This window comes from Porites lutea, chromosome 4, assembly GCF_958299795.1.
Source record: "Porites lutea chromosome 4, jaPorLute2.1, whole genome shotgun sequence".
Classification (NCBI taxonomy): domain Eukaryota; kingdom Metazoa; phylum Cnidaria; class Anthozoa; order Scleractinia; family Poritidae; genus Porites; species Porites lutea.
Genome location: NC_133204.1, coordinates 31446508 through 31469103, shown reverse-complemented (window position 1 = coordinate 31469103; position 22596 = coordinate 31446508). Strand labels below are relative to the sequence as shown.

The window sequence follows — 22596 nt, the reverse complement described above, 5'->3', positions numbered from 1 at the left end:
CAGTTTTACTGCTGAATACAAACATTAACAATACATTCATACAGGGTTAGCTTCGACATAAAGTAACATATTCAAAAATTCTGTCAAGTAAGCATTTGAAATTTGAAAAGACACAATAGACAGTAATAAACAAGTCTTAAAAAACTAATTTTTCCTCGAAAAACACAGCAACGCGATTGTATGGGTATCCTATCTATCTTCTTAAAAACAACCCGGTGAATATAGTAATCTCAACTAGTTATTGTCTCCTAACCAATGCTAATAGGACAACAGCACAGAGATTTCAATTCAGACAATCGGCGACAAAGTGAGTTGAGACACTTCACCCAAAACTGGGCTTTTTTACGTTTTACTTGCTTCAAAAGGAGGAAACATAGCTTTTCCTCCCCCATCCCCTCTATGCAATGTTGTGCCAATGTTTGAGCTACCTATAGAAAACAACAAACACCCCAACTTTGAAAGGAGGAGACAGGAGAGGGGCGCGGATTCTTTTGTTCTCCGAAGTTACCCTATTTGAGTGCAATGTCTCAACAATTTAGGCGCCGATTGTAGCTTGTTTTCATCCTTTGTACTTATTAATGTAAAAGTTCTTTGCTGAGGTGCAAACAAAATTTATAAAACTTGAACAACTGTCAAAAGTAAATTATTTTAAAGCAGGTCTTAATTCATCCCACTTCAAGATGCTTATTGTTTCTCAAATTTTACCACTTTTTTTTGTTGTCTAATAATGGCTTTCCTCCTTTTGCTATATTTGAAAATCATGGTGTAAAGAGAAATTGCAAAGTTTGCCTCATACATGTGAATGTGAAACTTGTCCTTTTTGGACCACTGGCCATAAAACCCGGTTGTTTTGAGCAGGGGTCCCTGTGCATTGAGAAAGCATAAATGTTACATGTACCTTATATCTGGCTTGCATTTAAATATAAACTGGTGTTTCACATTGTATATAAATTTGCGCATATAAAAATTATTACTGCTTACAAGATACATTATTATACATTGTACACACTATCTGTATTGTCATTGATTGAGATCCTACAGTTACATTAATTGTAATTTTTGAAATCAGCATAACCTACAGTTTAGTTATCTGCAAGCAGATAACTGACTTCTCTGTAGGTTTCATGCAAAATGTATAACAATGAAAGTTTTATTTTTCAAAAATACATTGTGCAAGGAAATATATCAAGCACATTTGGGTTTTAACTGAGAAGGAAAGGTTAAATAGATATATGGTTAAATAAGATCTATGGGGACGGAGGAGGGGGTTATTTGAAATAGCAAGGCACATGTAACCTCAGATCGTCAGGTGAGATTTTGCTAGCATCGCCAACATTTAGAACTAAGGTCACACCAGATGATAGGTCCTTCCAGGTGGCTGCACCCAAGTTATGGAATGCTCTACCGCGTGAGCTTCGCGATTTTCCAAACTTGCATACTTTTAAGAGCAATCTTAAGACGTACCTTTTTAAGTTTGCTTATGGTTGAATGCATTTTTATGGCGGAAGTGTATATATTCTTATGGTTTTTTGCTTATGGTAAATAGATTTGTATCGCTCTTGTTTTTTTTTATTTTCATTTTTATTGTATTTGTCAATGTGCAATGCAAAAAAAAAATGCTGTTAATACCTTATAATACCGTATATCGTATGTGTGCTAGTCACCTTTTGTGGTGTTACATCCACCCCAGTATGAACTCACAATATTTATAACATGTTGTATTTCGAAGTGAGGAAGTTCTTGTTCTGGCTCTTGCAAACTTGTTTTACCATACCTACAGTAATACAATGTACACCCTTGTTTGCCTTGTAAATTTATGCCTTCAGAATAAACCATTGATGTACATGAGATTAATAGATTATCATTGCAGGCTTATCTGTTTGGGCACTTACGGTGGTGACCTATTAGTTTCCTTACTAAATAAATGAATAAATAATGATTTGGAGGAAGCACATCCACAAAGTGGTTCCAGTTCGAACTGGAATTTTGAAATGTTGGTTTTGGAGGAGAGGGGTGAAACCGGAGTACCCGGAGAAAAACCTCTCGGAGCAAGGAGAAAAAACAACACTGAGCACAAACTTAACCCACATATTGCGTCGATGCGAGGATTTGAACCCAGGCCACATTGGTGGGAGGTGAGGGCTATCACCACTGTGCCATCCCTTGCTCTCCCTTACCATCTTAGGTTATATATAAAACTTATATGCATTGCACTCTTCAACTCCCTTTCCCTCTCACATGCTCCCACACTACAGCTGTAGATGTGTGTGAAATTTGACATTGATTTACCTGTGTTGCATACCAGGATAGGTGGATGGGTCGATAGCTTGCATGACTAGTGTTGTTGAGCGTATCCCAACAGGTTTTTAGGCACGGACTCAAAACTGTTGGAGACGAGAACAGTGACTTAGCGTCTTTGCCCAACAATCAGAGATGGGACAAAGGCCCTCGAAGAAAAATCCATAATCAGCATTTTGGTTTTGAAAACTTTGGTTTGCAGTCTGGCCCGGCTTGATCCTGAGCTTTGCAGTCAGCAGCGTAATCCTTTATCAATTACTATGCTAGCCGGGTAGTTTTAAGCACTGTTGGTGGTAGTTAACTGTCCTTTCATGATTGAATTCTGGCTTATGAAATGTGCCATGCAATTGAAAGGATTGTGGAATCTCTCTTAGACGATAATCAAGCCACTGATCTCCCATCTCCGCTTTTAGAGGTGTTGCTCTCTTCACTTTGGATGAATAGCTGTAGACACTAGCTTTTACCCTTACAATGTTCTTTGTCTACATCTTTATTTCGCGCTTGCATGTGCAATGTTGTTCAGCATTCTTGATAATACACTTTAAGACACAAGGAGAACGCTCCCCGTGGATTGCTCTTTCATATCACTCTTTATGCATGTATCGTTCCACCTCCCTGGAGAATTACATCTCCTAGGAAATGCTCTGTATAGTTTGTTCAGTCTGTCGGAGCTAAAAGTGCATATTTTGCCATAACTCTCCATCTCCTGAGCTTTTCTAAAAGGAAAGGTCAATTGCCGTCTTCTCCTGCAATGGCTTTTTCAAGGTATCAACAAACAAGATTGCAAACACAGTATTTCTACTTCAAATCGAACATAGCGAACCAGTTAACTATTTATTACCGTGGTCAAGGTGCCAAATCCTGTGCTACCGTGAAACGAATCCAGCAAGTGGCTAGAGCGCGAATTGAACGCGGAATTCCAGATAACAGCAATGGCAATACTTATAATGGTGCTGGTAGTGAAGATAAAAAAAAAACAGTAAATAATGATAATAAAATAATGGTGAAAATAAATAATAATCCTATCCCCTTATGGGGCTTTCCAAGGATAATGCAAAAAAATCCAAATACCAGCATAAAACGGTAAAAATTGCCAACTGGTAGGAGGCGAACCAGTTGCCTGTTTTACAAGCGTGGCAGAACATTTGAACTCAGGAATACCGAGAACAAATCCTAGTGATCAGGGTGAGAGTTAAACTCGGAGCCTTTGAATTACAAGACTAGCGCTCTAAACGCTCGGCCACGCTGTCCCAACTTAAATAATTTGTACATTTCTTTGCCTTCCCCGCACAACTACGACGTGAAATGACCAAATTTTAAGGTTTTTTGAGGACGGGAACGGCAAGGCGATAAATTCTACTATCTCTGTCTGAACTCCCGCGCGGCCCCCTCTATTCAGTTCCAACATAAATTCCCTTCTTTTAAGTATTAGGACGACTTGACAAAATCGCGAAATGGTTTGAAAGGATGCGGAGTCTATTTCTCAGTGACGTTTTCATGGACGTCGGCGTTGTCGGATCGTAGGGTCCTTAATGATGATGATAACGATGACGATGGCGATGATGATATTGATGATAACGATGACGATGGCGATGATGATATTGATGATAACGATGACGATGGCGATGATGATATTGATGATAACGATGACGATGGCGATGATGATATTGATGATAATGATGACGATGGCGATGATGATATTGATGATAACGATGACGATGGCGATGATTATATTGATGATAACGATGACGATGGCGATGATGATATTGATGATAACGATGACGATGGCGATGATGATATTGATGATAATGATGACGATTGAAGGGGACAGTCTTTAGACGATTGTTGTACCTAATAGTCATGCTGATAACCCTTATCTTGACGTTGAATGTGCGTCCAGCCCCCAAAGGATAATAAGAAAAGCAAACATCGGTAGGAAGAGTCTCGCTTTCAGCAGTGGGCTAACATGAAGCGTTTAATTGAAACTTAGGTGATTTAGGTGCGTTTCAATGGTGTATGAAGTGATAACGCAAGCACTCGAATTAAATCTACTGAGCATTTTTTCTCTGAATTATGTTCCTTGCCCCCTACCTAGTTGTTATTACACTGTACAAGGTGGAGCTCATAAACTGTGACCACGGTAGAGAAAACTACTGGAAAGTACATTACTTCATGTATGATGGCGTTCTTTTTCACGCTTTACCAGTAGGCTTTAACTTCTGAGCCACGGATGTAATCAAGTAAGAGTGTGACCGTTCAACTGACCTTTTTTACCTTTGCTGAAAATTTAGCTTGTTTTCTTGATTTTTTAGCCACGGTTGGGAATGTGAATTGTATGAGATTTCAGAGATTTGAACTTGGAACGTTCTTTTGTATTTGTGTTAATAGAAAAAGTTAGTATAGTGCATACTTATTAATGAAGTGTTTTTGACATGGAACATAGCAGTGACAATAATTATAACGATCTTAGGCCCCGTCAACACTTATCCGTTTCAAACAGACTTTTTCTCCGAATTGGCCTACCGTCCACACGTATCCGGTGAAAATGGTCACCGAAAACGCATCTTTTCAAAAACGCTCTCCAGAATAGAGATTTTTTTTAAAAACACTGTTTTGCTATATTTAAGTTATGGTTAAGTTACCAATGAATGCGCGTAATCCGGTCGGAGACGATACCGTTTTTAGTGACTATTGCTTTTTTGTGTGGACGGGAAAAAAAAGATTCAAAAACAAGGTGTGGAGGCGGATTTTTTGAAAACGGGGGAAAAAATCTCTGTTTTCAAACAAAAACGGATACCTGTGGACAGGGCCTTGGGCGTTAAAATAAGCCTTGTACGAAAATGTTACCACTAAAAATGAGTTAACGAATGAATCTTTATGCTCTTCTAATATTTCAAAGAAACGTATTGACTTGAGAATAAAAAAAAAGTGTAGATACATTGCTACACTTGATAGCCATGAGAAGCATAAGAGTCACCATCATCGACCTAGTTCCCAGGGTTTTTTCGCCCCGAGGAACCAGTAGGAGAGGACATGGTAACAAGACTTCGTCACCGTAAGCGAAAAGGATGTAATATTTAATAATCCAATAAGTCTTTGATTCATTGTTTTTATATTTATCAGATGTGCGATAACAGTATACACTAATTTATCACATACACCTCATTGAAAACTTTAAGGCTCTTTCTGATATACGGCTCTTCTCTAAATTCTCGGTCTACATTGGAGAAGCAAAGGAAATGTTATTGGTTTATATTTTTGCTCCCTGATCATCTGCTAAACTTTCTTTCCCTTTGTTGGTGATTCTGTTGAGTCGCTTGATTAGTTTCGTAAATTGACGAAGTCCGTTGTGTTAGATTTTCATTAAAAAACGTTTGTAATTGGCGGTGTAATATTTATTGTGCGGTAAATCTAGTTTTATTTCTAGATGTAGTTTTTATAACGTCCATATCGCTTAATTAAAATGAGATACCTTTCTACGAGTTCTTTATTTTCACTCCATTGTTGATTTTTGAAATAATTTTGTGTTCTTATCACGTACCTGTCTACGTATTTAATGTGTATTTAAGTTTAAATTTTTTCAATCCTTCTTTTTGAACAAAGATAAAATCTTTTCGTTGTGATATTTTAGTCGTCTCATCTCTTAATGATATATTTTGTTTTCGATTGGTTGATTTGTGAGATAAACGAAAGAAAGAAAACACTTTCTCTTTTAATTGGGTTACTAGTAAATGACGGTGACTGCTTTCATTGCTTGATCGAGAAAATCACAGAGTGCCGCTATTTATGTAGCGCAGTGTATGTGTTAAGTTGCTCTTATACTTTGCGCTTTTTTTTTCAGTATTTTGTAAAGTTTAATTCACAATGTTTCTTTTTTCAATCGATTTTATAAGTAAAAAAAGTGTGAAAAAAAGTGTCGCCCAGCCTAGGGTCTTGTGAACGGCCTTTTCTGATTCAACTGAATGACAGCAGGTTTTTCAACTATTCAATGTATACCTATTATTGAGTCGCACTTTGTAACAACAAAGAGAGAACTGTAGTCTTTATTTACTCTGTCCGGGGCGGCTTCCAATGCTATTCTCTCTCTAAATCCATCAATTAGCGCCGATATGGAGAATCAATAGAATGAGTAGTAATTGCTGTGCAAACCAAGGCTTCGATTAGGCGGAACAACTGTAAATGTTGAACACCTTATTGGAAAGTCTGCGATTATTGTTTTTACTTCTAATACGAGTTAGAAAGACTCGTTTGAAGTCGGAGAGCTTTCCTGTAAAGAGGAAAAAGAAGCCGCTTTCCGGCTGAAGTGTTTTGAATGCATAGGTTTTAATTTTTTTAAATCTGAAAGGCGAATAAGTGCTACAAACTGCAGAACCTGTCATGATGATAACTGAATTCAACCGGAGGAAACGCAACGGAGGACAGGACGTAGGTTTTGTATAGAATTATCTACTAGGTGTCCAACATTGTTTTCCGTTAACCGACTCCAAGATTGAATTAAAGATATTTCTCAGGACTCTATTTGGCATAATTTTGTGCGAAGCTTTCTGCGTTTTTAACATTAATTTATTGGCCTTAATATCTTAAAGTAGGTAAATTTAATAATTTTGTAGCATTTGCCTGGCAACCTGTTTTATTTTGTGGGTTTCAGTCTAACTTTCTGACTGGAATTTGTTATATTTGCAACAGTTGTATAGTTTTCATCTTAAATAAAACAATCTCACTGAGAAACACAAATAACGATTTATTTTCTTTATCAGTAACAGCGTTAATTTTAGTTCATTTATGGAGGTTATTGCATAAACTGTATTCTATCTGTGTATCACGAACTTGGAAGTTTTACTGGCCAATTTTAATGCCCTAATGACAATACATCTGCTGTTAAAGCTAAATCCGTCGAGGCCATAGCCGCATTTTCAGTTTGTCTGTCATCATAAAGCGTTCTAAAGTTGGCAAGTCCGTCAGTTATGACGCTCATAATAATTGTTGAATGGTGGATGAAAGTGTATTTTTATCAGTTTTCTGGTCTCCAAATTTGTTTCGATCACAAGTTATCATACTGTATAATGATAATTAGTATTGTGTAACGATAATTAATATTTGGATTTTTTTCCCTTAAACAGATTTATCGTTTTCATCTTCAAATAATTTGCAAAATTTATATGCTGCAGTCGTTCCCTACTTTTGAACTTGTCTTTGATTTTGGCATTTCAAATCTAGTGCATATTTCTACAAATAATTTTTAAAAACGTTTCTTGGAGCTCGTGTTTCATTTCCTTGAAGGCCTAAAAAGAATTATTGTAAATTAATATATGGTTCCTGTAATGTTGTTCTAGCTATCAGTTATAAAATACGTTCCATGAAAGAAAACGCATTTCGTGTAAGGTTTGTGTAAGTGCCTAAAGAGATTTATTTTCTCTCCTGCAGAAACTAATTCTTGTTCTTACAGGTATTTGAAGTCTTTAGACATTTCTCTTATCCATGCACCTGAGCTTATTCAAATACACATGTTTGTAGCTTGACTTAAAGAAAAGTATATTTCCAGTGGTTTATATGAACAGATAAAACCTTTTCAAGAGTTACTGTCATAAAGATGTTACCACCTCTATTCAGTTGGGGTAAATCCTGTGTTCGCGGTCGAAGAAAATAGCCGTTTATGGTAGCGTTAATAAATTGAAGGACTGTCGTTCCTCGTTCATGCGATGGGTTAGAGAGCAGTTGTTTTTTTTTTCGCTGTAGATGTTAATGGATTCTTTGGTTGGATGTATGACTGTTTTCTTTTGCGCCACTTAAATCTATCGTGTTAAATTTTCATATACTCCTTCTCGACCGAGGTAAAATGCAACAACAAAAGCACAACCCCTTTGATCACCGGGCGGAATGACCTGTAAAAACTAAATGTTTCTAAAAAAACACCCGTCATCGTTGGGTTGCCTTTGAAATCCGTACTTTTCTGAAGCGCTAGACGTGCGGTGTTTGCTTTTTAGCGGCGCGAAAACCAAGATTTATATATTCTTATTCATGAAGTTTTGGTTTCTTCCGTTGTCTCACCACCCTGCTGTTTCATTCTTCCATGATGTTTGCGTGGTTTACTTTTTGAACAAGTCTGTTTTTCAAGGTTTACGTCTCCGGCGGAACATTCAAAACTAAACCTTAATTTGAGTGCTAACGAATCGCCCTTTAAGGGTCATCCTCTTACTCTTCAAGTAAGAAATCTTAGCTCTTTTGCCTGGTTGAAGAGGGTCCTTCTCAATATCCCGATATAACCACGAAAGGAAGGATTGAAAAGTAAAATTTACGATTTACTCCCACGCATTAAAGCTACAGTAGTGAGACAAAAGTTGCAGCAAACCTTACAATTTCTGTGGAAATTTGCAGTTAAGATATAAAAAGTGATAAGGTATTTTTAAAATGCATATTTTTCGACTGTATGGTCCCGTTTCATGACGCACTGTAAAACATTGTCTTCTTTTGGGTATACTCCGTTATCAGTGGTCTTATAGATAAGTTTTAGTTTTATGTTTATATGTTTATGTGCCCAACGACTGTATTTCTACTTTTGAAACAAGAAGACTAGATACATGATAAAGCAATTCATTTGGGAAATATTGCCGTTTCAAAATTCGAATTGTCGTAAGACCCTTTATTTTTGTTCGTTTAGACGAAAGAGGAACCCTTTTGAATGTGAAAGTCATGTATTCAGGGTCGATCAGACATTTTGGATGCGTTTCCTTAGACATTTCTTCTATTCCACAAAGACGCACGTAGACATGGGACGAAAGTGATAAATGGCAAAAAGCCGGAAATCGGTTGCCGTCAATTGCTTAACTTTGTGAACTTTAAAATAAGCGAGGCTTAACTAAGACTGAATATTTTTTTTTTTTTTTCTTTCTGGAAATCAAACTTAGAATCTTGGACTCGACAAATTTAAAAGCTGTGGTAAATATCCGCTGTGCATATAGAAAAAAGAATATTTAACATAAAAACAATAACATGTTTTAACGTTATAATGTTCGATAAAAATTCACCTTTAATTTACTGCATGTAAAAACCCAAGAAATACTAAAATACTTTTAGATTCTAATTTCAAAATCGGTTAATTTGAGTAATATGTTATTTTTTGATTCGTTTATAAATGTGTAATTATACACATGTGTGCGTACATGGATATGTCAGTATTTTAAATCTAATTTGATACAACTTAGATTTGTATCAAATTTGCTAAATTAAATTTAAATCAAATTTGATTACGAATTCTGTTTAGTTATTTATCTAAGTTCTCTTTCTAGCACCTTTGATCGAGTTGGCTTTTCTAAATTCTGTTAGGTTCCTTTCCTTTTTGGAACGGCTAAAATTCTTTTCGGTGATGTGGCTCGGAACGTCACTGAGCTGCATGTGCGAATTCAGTCGACTCTCTCCTCGCTCATTTTAAAGTAGTTAAATTCACATAGGTATGGTTGCAGTTTACGTCTTTTATTTTACAACTTTTAATTTAAACCCCGTCTGTGAATTTAGTGGTTCGTACAATTGCATCTTGGACATTTTTCAATTGTCTACTTGACCAACTCATGTTTAGAGAAGGCACTCAGCCACTTGCGTCGAATACTCAGTTGCCAGAGTGTACTTTTCCTTGGTTAGTGTCAAAAGTATTCAGCTTCTAAATCTTATTTAAGTGATAGAGGAATTGCTTCAAGAGTCTAAAGTTCATTTTCGGAAAACCAATGCGGACGAGAGGGCTCTTCGTATTTCCCTTATTGGAAAAGATTAGAGTGAGAGGTAAAAAAAAATCTATACGCATATTTTTCGTCGAACTAGAGGTATCAAAAATATTTTACAGATTTACGTTTTCTGTGAGTAGGTCTTAAAAGACAGCATTTATACCTTAAACATTAAGTTATGAGGGTTGCCGTGTTCGCGCTCTGCGAAGCGTCAATGTCCTTACTTTTCAGCCGACAGGAATGATTTCTTTACAGCTGTTACTTCTTTTTTACAAAAAGAGATTCAAATGTTGTCTACTAATTGAAACTCTTTGAAATGCAAGATAACCGCGTATTTTATTGTTTCGTCTTCGACCCTTCGTGGGACGTTCATTCGAAGATTTTCTCTGTAGGTAGCTTGCAGAAATTCACTGAAAATACGACAAGTTTGACTGTTTTAATTAGATAACCGTATAGTTTTTGGACAATATTTTTGCCGAACTATCAAAGGTGGCGAATCAAGAGCTTTTCTAATTCGTATGATTTAGAGCAAAATTACTCCCTATTTGCTTGAGAGGGAAATACTGAGCTTTTCCTTATAGAAGGCGGTTTTTGTGAATATATCTCCCTTTAAACGTAATTCGCGCAATTTTTGTTTTCTTTTTACTTAAAAATAAAGTTATCCACATAAAACCATTTTAATTCTGAGATACCTCGTTGTTGAACTGATATTCATCCCTTGGGTGTTTTTTTTTTTTTTTTTTTGCCTTGACGAATTTCATAGGCTTTTTAAAATCAAAACCCTTTTTTAAAATTGTCATCCCCAGTGGCAAGTAAAGTTTTCAAGCGAAATTATTCGGTGTTCTATTACTCTCATGACAAAATAAGTCAGTGGTTAATAATTCTGCATGGTTGGCAGGTAAAGAGACCACTTTCTGTTTTGCTGACGGTTGGTGTCGGTTTTATTAGTCGTACTTTTCTTAATTTTCTAAGTGGTCATGAATCTCTAGATTTCATTTGGAATAGCAAGCATTCAAAGTCATCAAAGAAGCACTTGTTAAAAAATTCATCCTGTTAGAAAAGCAAATATCGTCTATTCTTTGGACTTTTTTTCTATCGTCCAATACAGGTAATGTCATTTTTTTTTATTGCTCATTATCTGGATTTGTGTTGGATACAAGCTCAATTATCCTTGGTGCCCTAGGTGTACTGTAACACTGCAATGACAAGCGTTTACGCTCATTAAGTAGTTTCAATTTCTATACTATGTATGAAAAGACATGTTGTAATATTTGCGCTGGATAATTTTGTGATAGGTGTTAACAGCCACTGTCACTCATTTAATTTGTTCTCACACTACTAAGATCTGTTCTCAGTTGTTCAAAGGGTGGATAAAGCTATCCACTGGAGAAATTTCTATCTAGCGGATAACGCAATTGTCTCGTTTTGATACTTATCTGCTGGATAGTGATTTATTCGATAGGTAGCGCAATCCAACGCTCGAACAAACGGGCCAAGCTCCTTATATGAGGAGAAGTGTGCAACTGTCTAACCTGTCCTCAGAAAACTTTTAAGTGGCGATAATCGGCAAAGGAGTTAGCCTTCGAATCGCACTGTGCAAATAATAGCACTATACACTTACGCTTACCAGGTAATACGTAATATAGGTACTGGCCATATATAGCAGGCGTAATCCTGCGATGAACTGTGCACCCAGGGGGCAATGGCAATACTCCCAGGCCCGCATGCTACAAAAAGGAAGTTGAGCTCTCGCCGACCGGGTGTGTCCGCCTTTGCTCTTATACGCTTCTTTCTTTCTGTCGTTCTTTCTCTCCCTTCAGTACTTTTAAAAATGCATGATACAATGTAACTGAGTTAACGAAGCAAAATTGGCCGGTTTGTTTGTTCGGAGCTATGCTACTTTTCAATAGGTTTTGATTTTAAAAATTGCGTTCGGGCCCGAAAAAAACCCGGGCCTTTCTAGAAACATTCCCTAGCATGCAGGCCCGAGTTGTTCAAAAGGTGGGTAACGCTATCCACCGGATAAATCGTTCCCCTCGGGTTAAAGCAATTGGTTTCGCCAACACTTTTCCACTGATTTATCTCGTGGAAGGCGCTATCAGACTTTTTATGAACTGGGCCTGACTAATAAAGTATGTATGACTTCAATACAGTAAGGTTAATTTTTCTTCTTCCTTTGAAAAATTAGAACTATCCCTACGTATGTGAAATTAACAATTCAGCCGCATCACGCGCCTGTTAGTCAACTCCCTTTATAGCGGACACTGAAGGGGACTTCGAGTTAGTGTCCTCATTAGCGAGAGTCCGTAATAGCTAGAGTTTATTTCAGTCAAACGTTTGTAATTTGTTTGCCGGGGATTTAGCTTCGGTCCGTATTAGCGGGGTGTCCGCAAGGTGAGAGTTGACCGACTGTACGTCAAAGCCAAGCTTACTACTTTCACCAGTCAAGTATAGCGTCTTGATATAAATGTACTTGTTTCGAGGTCCTAGCAAGTGCTTGAAACCTGAAAGTGGTGTTGTTGTAGTCGTGCTGGGCCGTTTGCCAGCACAATTTTAGTGGCGCGCGAAACTCGATCAAAGAAAAGAGTTTTAAAAAGTCAATAATTTGGGAGCGGGGGGAATCGGTTTATACATTCCTGCCCATGTTTCCACTTAATAGTAAATGAAATTTCCGTAAATTAAACAAAAATCGCTTTAGACGTTTGACCGCAGTTCAGTTTCTGGGTGATAATGGCCCTTTGTGCCTCCTCGTGATGGGACTGTCATCACCTATATCCCTCTTGTTATTACTTAATATGTTGAAATCGAATCCTTAAGTTTAAGTGCAAATTTCTTTGCTGGGTCGCACATTGTAAAATCATCAAGTTTGCTGTCAGATTGAGGATCTGACACTTTCCAAAAGGGGTCGCTATCCAAGCTACGAACAAGTAAATGGACTATTGAGCACTTTTAAAGTGTGTTGCAGTGTATGATTTGTTTGTTCAGTCAAAACTGACGGGCTCTTCTTGCCTTCAGTAAATCAAGAATAAGTATAAACAATCACCTAATTAGGTGCGACTAATTTTATAGTCTGCTGATCTTTCAGTTCGTCTTATCGCTGGCTTGCGCATTAATTAAGAAGGACAAGGACTCCCCGATCTCTGCACTCAAACTCACAATACGAGCCTGTTGTTGTACTTCCATTGCTCATGGAATATCAGTCATGATTGACATTGTCATAAATGCAGTACTGAGAGAATCAAAGCTCTTGGGCCAATGGCCTTCTCATCAATTTTCTTTCGAAAATGGATGAAATTACAGCGAGCTGTGTTATGGAATACTTAGCATGAGTTTCAGAAACGTGCCCGGAATACCTACTGAACGGAAAAGTTAAGGCAAGCAGAGATGGTGCAAAGGTCATCTGCTGAAACAGTTAAACACCGCCTCGAGACTCACGTTCTTGGCTTTCCCTTGATTTTTTTAAACTTTTATCTATCTCGTATCTTTTGTAACTCAGATTGTGGACTTTTTTAAAATGAAGAAATTGAAACTCTATCGTAGCTTTCCTAAGTAGCACCAGCATCATACATAATACTATTTTCGGTTTGTTTTCCTTACTTTTTTGAAGCAATTTCCTAGTGTTTATGCTATGGATTCGATTACAAAGACCATTTTACACGACAGGGGTTTTAAAAATGTGGGTTTTCTATGTATCCGTTTTCTTTACTTGGGTTCGGTTTCGTCCGTTTACAGGATATGCTCAATTCCTGTTAAGACACAACAAAAACAGGGTTGACAACGCTGAGTCATTAATCAGTTTATTTTGATTTCCGTAAAAACACAGAAAGGAGCTTTGGACATACCACCAGCATCGACCAGCAATTTTGTCTTCCTGTTATCTCAACATCCACTCCACTGTTTTTGTTTTCATTGCGAAGAAGCTGTAGCTTTTGTGCCAAAACATTGATAAGATGATGATTACTCTGTTAAACCCACGTAAAATGTTTCTTTATTTTAGAAAATGACAGGCGCCCCCACCAAATCTCTTTCTTATATCTTCGTTAAGTATACTGAAATAATCACCAACAAAAAAATCTGGCCTTATATTTTGAATGGAAATAATTTCTGGGATATTTTCAGCTGTGGCTAGGTTAAAAGAATGTAGAACGGGCTGGCTAAAATGCTAAATACGTTATGCCATACTTTAAAATGTCTTTATTGAAACTGTTTTGATTAATTTTTCTCGAGTCTTAATGGAACCTCCTAAATAATGACAAACCTTTTGCTCCTTCCGTTGTGTTGTATTCGTTAGTGTATATTCTATTACGAAATTTAATAAAAACAATTCTACTTAGTCTAATTTACATATAACGCTTTCACGATTGCAATTAATTAAGACAGCACTTTTCTTTAGGTATAGCTTGTATGAAAACGACCTGGTGGTCGCGAACATAGCCAAAAATCGTACTCTTTTTTCTGAGAGATGCTAAAAAGGAAAGGAAGTAAAACGCGTAATTAACTTTCCTTAATTGTGCACAAAACGTTTCTCTGTTATGGAAAAAAAAAAAAAATGCCCGTCAAATGTGTTTCTTGAATCGTTTTAAAGCAATGATCACTAACAAAGCAAATCTAGCCGAATAGTTTGAATGGATATAATTTCTGGGCTTTTTTCAGGTGTGGCCGGATTAAGAAAAATAATCGAGCTTTGATGCCAATCGCTTAACGCAGCTGACATGAAAAAAGTTGTTTGCTCTGTTTTATTTTAGTTATTGTCGTTTCATTAAAAATAAAACCCCTTGGTTATCAGCGTATTACATTTTCCTTTTCTTTTATTTTTAAAGTGACAGTAAAGAGGGACATGGGTTTCCTGTATATTACACCAAACTTAAATTTGAATAATAAACATAACTCCAAGGGGCTTATTGCTGATAAAGAGTGTCAACTTGATAGCTAGCGCTTTCCGAAGCCCCAGCGTAGTTTTGCTTGGGCGATACAAGGTTTCATTTACATTAAGAAAGTAACATTTATCGTACAGTACAGATACTGCCATGCAGCTGTCTACTGGAGATATTCGGCTGGTACCTTATGCTGATAACGCCACTGTAGTAATTTTATCTCCCTTCCGTTTCAAGGGAGGGCTCTCTTAAGATAATCCCTTCATTTTTTGTTACGGACTAACCAGCAAGCGATTCAGAAGTGTAACTTTCATGTTTATTGTAAATTCGATAGTTTGACTGACGAATATCGGGAGACAGTTCCTGCTTTGGAAAATGACTTCAAACGATGGTTCATTTGCATGTATCATTTCTTGAGTATAGAGCACGTCCAAAACTTTCAATTATGTTCTGAAATCGAAGACGTCTTTCGTAAGATATGCACTAACTGAAAGATTTTACAAAAAGAATCTGTAATTAAAAATTAGTGATATAAGTACATTGTGTGCAAGGAGTAACTGAAATTTTAAAAAAAGAAAACGAATCTGCAATAAAAGCTTAGTGATATATTAAGTACTTTGTGTACAAGCGGTAGGAGGATGTTTGGGTTATCAATTTGTCCTTTGTTTCTGTCTTCAAAACCCAAATCACTAAATTTAAAACTCACTGCCTGTGGAATGTCTCAGATCATTTTTGTAAAAATAAAGGCTGTGTTTTATAGGTCTTTTTACAAGTGATAGAATCAGTCCTCATTCATGACTCAAAACGTGTTGTATTTGATGATAGAGGCATTACGGAATTATCTTTGTACATGTAGTTTATACCCTGTTCACCGCCAGAACGGCGCCTTGGTTCCTCTAGGCAATCGCTGTAAGTATTCATAGCCCGATATCCATCTTGTAAAGCTGTAGCCACATTGAATAAACAAAACTTTGAATGCCCAATCATTAATTGTTGGTCGCTTTTTTTTCTCATAAACGGGATTGAAGGCCGAAGTTCACAGGATCTTTAAAACGGTCCAGTGCAATGTCCGTTCAGATTTGTACTTGTACACAGTAGTAATCACGCAGTACATCCTAAGAAGTGAATAGTTTACAAGTTGTACGGTAAACGGAACCCGTCATTCTCTCACCTTTACACAATTAGTGGTGGTCGCTAATGGCTTCTATTGAGCGAGTAAATGCTCATTTGAGGTTGTTGTCTGTTCAGTTGTCCTATTTTAGAAAGGGCGCTTTGTCTAGCTGGCACTTAGGGCGATCTTTTGTTATTGTTTGGTTGTTCTGCGGACTGATGAGCGTCATTTAGCGAGTACACAAATTGCAGTTTACTGTAGGCAGTAGAGGCTGTCTTGTAGCCTTAATTCAGCCGTTTTCAATCAAACTTAATCACAAAAGCCTACTTTCAATCGCTCGCGTTTGAATTCTGTACCGAAACAAAAAACGTAATGTTTTGTTCAAACTCCATCAGCGCTTGGAAATTAAAGCATTTATTCCACCTCAGTTTTTTTAAAAACCACGTGCCCCAGTAATCTACCAGACAATGAGCGAGCTTTAATACGAAGGCATAATGTTATTTTAATCTTTAATTTTTGGTATTGAAAAAAAAATATATATATATATATATATATATCGCGATATTTTTATGGCTCTGTAGAGAAAAATACAGCGACGGGCTTTCACCTTTATCTTGGCTCCCAAATCGACGTAATTTTTAGTTATAAAGATATTATTAAACATGTACTACCAAATTAAATTATGAGTTTCTTTCATCCTCTTAAGTGGGTCGCACGCAGCCGTCATTAAGATGAAGTATAATTTGAGTAGTTTGCCGCAACTTCAAAAAATATTCTCTAACGCGAAACAACGCACGAAGAGACCTTCCTGTAGCCTCAATAATAAAGCAAGATCTTTTTCCAAGCTAAAATGTTTTTGTTTGTTCAAAATTGTTTTCTTTAGTGATTTTTCATCTTGACAGTACATTATCTTAGGATAGCTGAAACCGGAGAAGGCATTTTATTTTGTGGTTTTCGACGAATTCAGTTTGTTATTTCAAGGCCAGCTTAGGTGCCACCACTTAAATTCAGATGGTTTCGATTCCCCCGCATTTTAAAGCGATGCTTGCCTGCAATAAAGTCAAGTGATAGGATATTCAAGTTAGTATCTTCAGTCACCGACTATTTGATGAAAGCGATTACCAAAAAATTCCTGTTATTACTGAAAATTGATTTTCCCATATTATACACGCATCTCTAAATAGAACACTCCGCACAAAGGGACGCGATGATAATTTAAATGGCCATTAGCACCTTCAAACGATGTGGCATTCTCTGTTGCCACTGGGCAAACAGGAAACCATGGCATTCGAGAAAAGAAATGCTAACATTGAGAAAACTAAACCTGGCTTTAGTTATTCACTTCCATTAAGGCCTTTTTCAATTCCCGATGCATTTAGGGTCTTACGTTGGTAATGGATCGAACAGATGGCGCAGTCTTCGGTTTCACTTCCGTCACCGATCAAAGTGCCATGGGGTAGCTCTTTGGCCTGTCTCGTTGGCTTTTTGCTCTAGTTGGTATACGGAGGGAATTCTATCCATGTGAATGTCACATTAAGGGGAATCCATTAACCACGCTGTAAACGAACTATCGTGTCCTTCAAATACGTGTCGTGGGAGGGGCACCTAAATGAGTATTAAAGAAGTGTTTTACAATCACATTAAGCCGCGGAATAAAAGCTCTTGTAATGAGCACTAATGAGTCTCTTTGTAGTCGATGAACGGTGGACTATAATCAAATTCAGCCGAAAATAATTGCATTTCGGGTGTCGCAATGATACTTATCAGTCGTTCTGTCATTCTCGCTGAATGGATAAATCGTCAAAAAGCAATGATTTTCGACAGTTTAAATTCTTGTGGACGATCAAGGGTTAACCAATCACCCCTCGGATGTAAGACTTCAGGGATCAATTAAAGCTGAACCAATTCAAGGGAAATGTAGACAAACATGTCACCCTGGGCTTTTTATACATTTTTATTTCATCCTCAATGAAGTCGCGATTCTATTTTAGAACCCCATCGTCTAGCCCTGCTGGACGCGACCTGAAACTTTCGGACTCTAAAAGCAAAGGAATTCTTGAAAGGAAAAGCGTGATTTCGCGTCTTGCGATTTGTATTTATTTAGACTACATCCGTTCCATGCTTGTTTTCCTGCACTCCCAAACCTAGATACGTGCTTTTCAAATGTGTAATGGTAAGGCAGAAAAACTGACTGAGACAATTACTCCAGCTCTGCTTATGGGTTACTGATGCCCGTTCGTATTGAATCGCTTCGATCCCTACGTGAAGGATTATGAAAAGTTTTTGAAACTAATTTAAGGCTAGAATTATTAACACAAATTGTCTCTTTCCATTCCTTATCCACTCCTTATCAATGTATTAATTTGTAAGTGTGACAAATTTATTTCTTGTTCGGTTTTTTCCCCTCATCTCTTGACTTCACTGTACACTATTATACACTCTTGTTAATCTTAATCTCGGATTAAAGGTAATTAAGAGTCTAACACTCGCGCAATCTGTTTTCGATGATGTAAGTAAACTTTAACAGAGTACACCACTCCAGGTAATTCACCGGACACAAGTGATGCACTTCCGTAGCTTACCGTTTAAACGTTATCCTTTACTAATCTTCAGCACAAGCGAGTCTTTTGCAAGCCGCGTTTCGCGACAGTTGAAGTTTTAGGTTCAGTTGCAAGCAGACAATCATAAACGGCAGCGATTAAAATATTTGCTTGCTACTCTTTGCCTGTCACTGTCTTTCGTGTTGGCTCGTTTGATGTAAAGGGTCTGTTTGTTGTTGTAGGTAGGACGTGATTTAGCAATCGTGAAGTCATCTGTAGAAGAAACCACAATGGGGAGCAAAGCCTTGAGTGCCGAAAGGCGCCATCGATAGAGTTGATAACCCTATGTCTTCATACTGTTTGTGGTCGTCACGAACTAATACTCGCACTGCGACTTTCTTCGCCGCACTCGGCGGACAAATCTCGGATGCTAGTTGACGGCGTTTTGTCTTGTATCGTCTGTTCTGAAACCAGATTTTAACTTGTGTCTCGGTTAGTTTTAGAGCACTAGCAAGCTCTGCCCTCTCAGGTCCAGACAAATATTTTTGATGGCTAAAGCGCCTCTCCAATTCGAAAACTTGGGCATGAGAAAAGGCTGCTCTCGATCGCTTCTTTCGTGGTTTGGCTTGCTGTTGTGGACTTGAAGTCGAGGTGTGGTTGACGTCTCTCTCCGGCTGGTTTTCTGTATTAGAAAAGCAAAAACCTCAAATCAGATCAGGTATTCTATGATTTAAGTTGGCTTAATTAACACAAATTACGTTAGTATGCAAGAAGCCAACAACGTTCTATTTAATCAGGCTAAGAGCAACTTAAGTAACTCACTGTGAACTTTTGCTATTTCCTCTCCTCGTTGTGTACTTTCCTCTGCATTTCTTTCTACGCATAGTGAGGGACGTGCTGAGGGAATCTGCGAGGCGTTGTAGGTTTTGTAGCAGCTAAGTTGATGGACGCCTGGTAGAGCGGCTTGAAAGTATGTTGGCAACGGCAAATACGTCGGAGAAGCCGGATGAGTATGTCCCGGGTGCTGAGTCCAAGTAACGAAGTTGTTGTTATTCTGCTGTGGGACATCGTGCCGGTTCAGAATATCTGTAATCGAGAACGGGGTGACTGGTGATCGCATCGCTTCGTTCATGTTGTTATTCTCTCCACTCGGGCACGCAACAACGTCGAGAAGGAGATGATTGCAGTGTTAGAGTAAAGGACTCACGCTGCTGGCCGAAACAGAAATAGGATACCACCCGTAGCTGTGAACCCTAAAAACGGTACTTGGAGACCTACAGGAATTTTTACAATATCATTATTCAACGATAAGAAATCAAAATTGAGCATTAATCGCCCATTGGTTGATGTCCGCGTATCAGGTAGTGGCTGTTGATAAGAAAATCTGGCTAATCAGGCGTTCTTATTGGCTACTTGCTTCATTTACGTAGTTTGTTGACGTTCTGTTAAAGAGTGCTGACACAATGCAATTAAGAACACACGGCCTCTCAATTACGCATGGATTGGGGGGCTTCTGAACGAGCCATCAAGATGTGAGATCGAAAGATCAAGAGTAGGTGCAAATTACAACGCGCTTTTCAAAACACTTCTTGTTTATATAGATAACTTCCCCGAGTCCAGGGAGGTTAACTTGTTTGGGGTATAAGTTTTCATTATTAAGGTGATACATGTTACTGTAAGATACTTCTGGCTGATAACAACAGTCATAACCTCCCTATGCAATTTCTTGCTTTTGGGAACTTGATCTTGCGCCAGGGGCCGTTACGCTAGTCAGTTGACTTCAAACACGCAGAATTATTCAATTGGTTTTAATTTCTAGGGGATCTTCTTTTTGAAAAGTCGAGAAACCCGACCGTCAAAGGCGAAAAGCTCACTAGTGACAGCTTTCGTGGGAATAGACTAGATGGGTGGCACTGACAGTTTTGTTTTGTGAGTCTTCTTGTGGAGGGCTATTTAGTCGATAATGACTTCTCACCTCATGCCAATCATTGTGACGATTCTGCATACGTGTTAATTCGTTTATTATTTTACTATTGTCAGGTAATGTCGCTTAATGATTGCAGTGATTGACGTCTGAACAAAAGAGAACGCGCCATCTGCTGTGAGCCCATTGTTAACAACGTTTACTTGCACTTTAGGACATTTCCATACAAAGCGGAGCTGGGGCAGATTTTTTATTCTGGTCTCGTTTTACCTCTCAACGGAAACTCAAAGAGTAGGAAGTGGTTTGAAAGGAACACAGGCAATTGAAATGACAATATTGAGTCATTTAAAAGGTTTTTACTTGAGTGTGGATTGCTTTCAAGGATCTGAAATCGACATCATTAGCATGAGGCTCGTGACAGTCATCAACTTTTGTTAGCTAATGCGATTACTTTGCTCGGGAGAATTCGAATATTCTTTGCTTCTTCCCCTTTTTAGCCTGTCCACTCATACTTAAGTTACTCAAAGAAGCGTAAAAATAAAACACGCTCCACTCACTTGATTTTTCGAGCGTCTTTTTTTTTTTAAACTTAAATACTGAATTTCAATTGTATTCTTTTTTATTTTTTGCAGGCCGGCTTTATTTCAAAATCAATTTTGCCGCAAGTGCCTCCCCGGCAATTCGTCAGGTGTTACATTACTTTCGCTTGATCCCTCTATTATTTATACAAGATCGATTGCCGCGTCGAAATTAACTCGATTTCTTAAAGAGAAATTCGAAAATTAATCGCAAAATTATATTTTTTTGTTTTAAATAAAATGCCGCATAGATTCTTTCCTATACAGAGTTAGAAATGACTCAATTAGCGGTGGCTGTATTTCAAAAAAGGGGTTTCTACTAATGGAATATTCCACGGAGAATATTTTCGGCGTTTCTTTTTAATATCGCCCTTTAGTTTGCACCACAGTTCACTTACGATCGTTTAAACCATGAAAGAAAGGCCCACCGAGGAACAAGGAAATTCAAGGATATCGCAAACTCAGTCCAGATGCAATTTTTCATTGTGATATTTTATTCGTTTTTAAGAAAATGTGTTGAACAAACTAAACATTAAAAAAATATGTAAGTTGTAAGTTAAAAAAGTTTGAAAAGGCAGTTACCGATGGTGTATTAACAGCTGACATGGACAAGCCGACAGACTTGAGACTCGGAACATACACTTTAATGGCTATCTCATAATAGACTTGTGTTTTGCATCTTATGGTTGGTCTCGGAATCTCAATGTGTATACCATCAATCGCCAATTAAGTTGTAGTGAATGAATGTAATTATTTTAAAAGCTGTCTTTCTCCCCGCGGTATACATGCTCCAAGCAACGTCTGTCCGCTTTTATCATTATTTATTCTCGTATGGCGAGATGAACATTAGACATTATAAAACCGTGATTCGTCTTGACAAGTTGCTTGCTTTTCAATTTTGTTCTGTTATTGCTTATCGCATGCCAGTCATCAAGATATCGCTATTTCACGCATAAGTCATGACTACTCAATTCCAAAGCTGGCTCTCACTTAAAATCACAGATAAAAAATGCACGAAGTAGAAACTGCCTGTTTCTTGAAAATAAAACATCATGGTTTAATGAAAATAACAAAACACACGTACAGATGAAAAACATTTCTGTGGTGACATAGGTCATCTTGAATTAATTTTTTCCCTAACCAGTGCTCAATACTACGAAATGATGTCAATTCAGTATTTTATCCGTGTCCAGTTGATATTGAGGCGGTTAGTGTCACATGTGTATTAGCTTCTTGTGACACCCCAACACTCTTGATTTGTCTAGCTTTTTCCTATTTGTAAATTTATGCTTTGACTTCGTCTGTGGGAAATATAACTGTGGTGAAATATTATACTGTTTTTGTGTGAGAAATTTATCAGCGTTAAGTGACAAACTAGCGCCTCTCTCGAAAGGCTTATATAAACGTGGTTTTTAAAATGTGTACAAGACTGAGCGTTGAGTGTATGCTTTTTGAACAGTGTTTAACTTTTAGTATCAATAATTATACACATTTCTTCATTTTTCCTTATTTTACACAATAGACATAAGCCGCAATTCTTTTTCTTAAAAATATTC

At 37.6% G+C, this 22596-nt stretch overlaps 2 protein-coding genes and 1 long non-coding RNA gene across 3 annotated transcripts in view; 1 reads left to right on the top strand and 2 right to left on the bottom strand.

Annotated features, from left to right (window-relative positions):
• The window catches only part of LOC140933302 (uncharacterized), a 58992-nt gene that overhangs the window by 972 nt on the left and 35424 nt on the right, over positions 1 to 22596 (top strand). The gene's annotated exons all lie outside the window — the stretch shown is intronic.
• LOC140933301 (homeobox protein Nkx-2.5-like) lies at positions 18002 to 19810 on the bottom strand. The gene is made up of 2 exons (XM_073382834.1): positions 19361 to 19810; positions 18002 to 19220 (listed from the first exon to the last, which is right to left on the bottom strand). Exons 1-2 carry the CDS (start codon positions 19668 to 19670, stop codon positions 18808 to 18810), a joined length of 723 nt encoding a protein of 240 aa, XP_073238935.1. The 5' UTR covers positions 19671 to 19810; the 3' UTR covers positions 18002 to 18807.
• The window catches only part of LOC140933300 (uncharacterized), a 2220-nt gene continuing 1696 nt past the window's right edge, over positions 22073 to 22596 (bottom strand). The window contains exon 2 of the mRNA XM_073382833.1: positions 22073 to 22596. This exon is cut by the window's right edge and continues 775 nt beyond it. The gene's annotated coding sequence lies outside the window, so the exon portion shown is untranslated.